Source organism: Palaemon carinicauda, chromosome 29 (genome assembly GCF_036898095.1).
Source record: "Palaemon carinicauda isolate YSFRI2023 chromosome 29, ASM3689809v2, whole genome shotgun sequence".
Taxonomy (NCBI): domain Eukaryota; kingdom Metazoa; phylum Arthropoda; class Malacostraca; order Decapoda; family Palaemonidae; genus Palaemon; species Palaemon carinicauda.
In genome coordinates, this window is record NC_090753.1 from 39,807,314 (window position 1) to 39,808,030 (window position 717).

At 41.6% G+C, this 717-nt stretch overlaps 1 protein-coding gene across 1 annotated transcript in view; it reads left to right on the top strand.

The window, feature by feature from the left end:
- LOC137622525 (uncharacterized) overlaps positions 1-100 on the top strand; it is a 393-nt gene extending 293 nt beyond the window's left edge. Inside the window, exon 1 of the mRNA XM_068353128.1 lies at positions 1-100. This exon is cut by the window's left edge and continues 293 nt beyond it. Coding sequence (XP_068209229.1) covers positions 1-100 — 100 coding nt within the window.
- Positions 101-717: the final 617 nt, after the last annotated feature.

Below are 717 nucleotides of genomic sequence, written 5' to 3' on the forward strand. Positions count from 1 at the left end.
CAAAACAATCAACAACTATAAAGACTTTGTCATCTTTCTCGACCTAGAGAAAGCCTTTGGACTAGCCAGCTCCCCAGCTATCCTTTTCACACTTGTGTAAAAAAGAGTGAAAGGTCATATACTGGTGTGGACTCGGAACTACACACAGAACCGAGAAGAGAGAGTCACCTTTCAAAGAAAAACCTCTGAATCCATCCACCTAAAAAACGGAACGCCTCAGGAGGGCATATTAAGCCCTAACCTCTTCAACTTATTTATGGAGAATTTAGTCACTCTAAACCTCCCAAACGGGGTAGAAATCTTCATATACGCTGATGATATATGAATCATCAGCCCATATAAAGCACACTCACGAAAAAACCACCCAAAAAGCAGTGGACATTACCCAGGCCAAATGCAAAGACCTTGGCCTAAAAATCAACATCAAAAAGACCAAAGCCATGGCCATCAGATACCCACAAGATCCTCAGAATTTCACTATTATGAGAGAACCCATAGAATGGGTGAATCAATTCATGTAACTAGGGATAATCATCAGCAAATCTCTATCACCTGACAACGAAGTAACCCACCTCAGAGGGAAAACATACATTCGTCTCTCAGCCATGAAACGAATGACCTCCCTCAAACTAGGAGTATCAAAGTCTCCTAAGACTTTAAATTCCATCAATTTGATATCACATCGACTATGCAACACCTACGCTCACCTCACTGAGC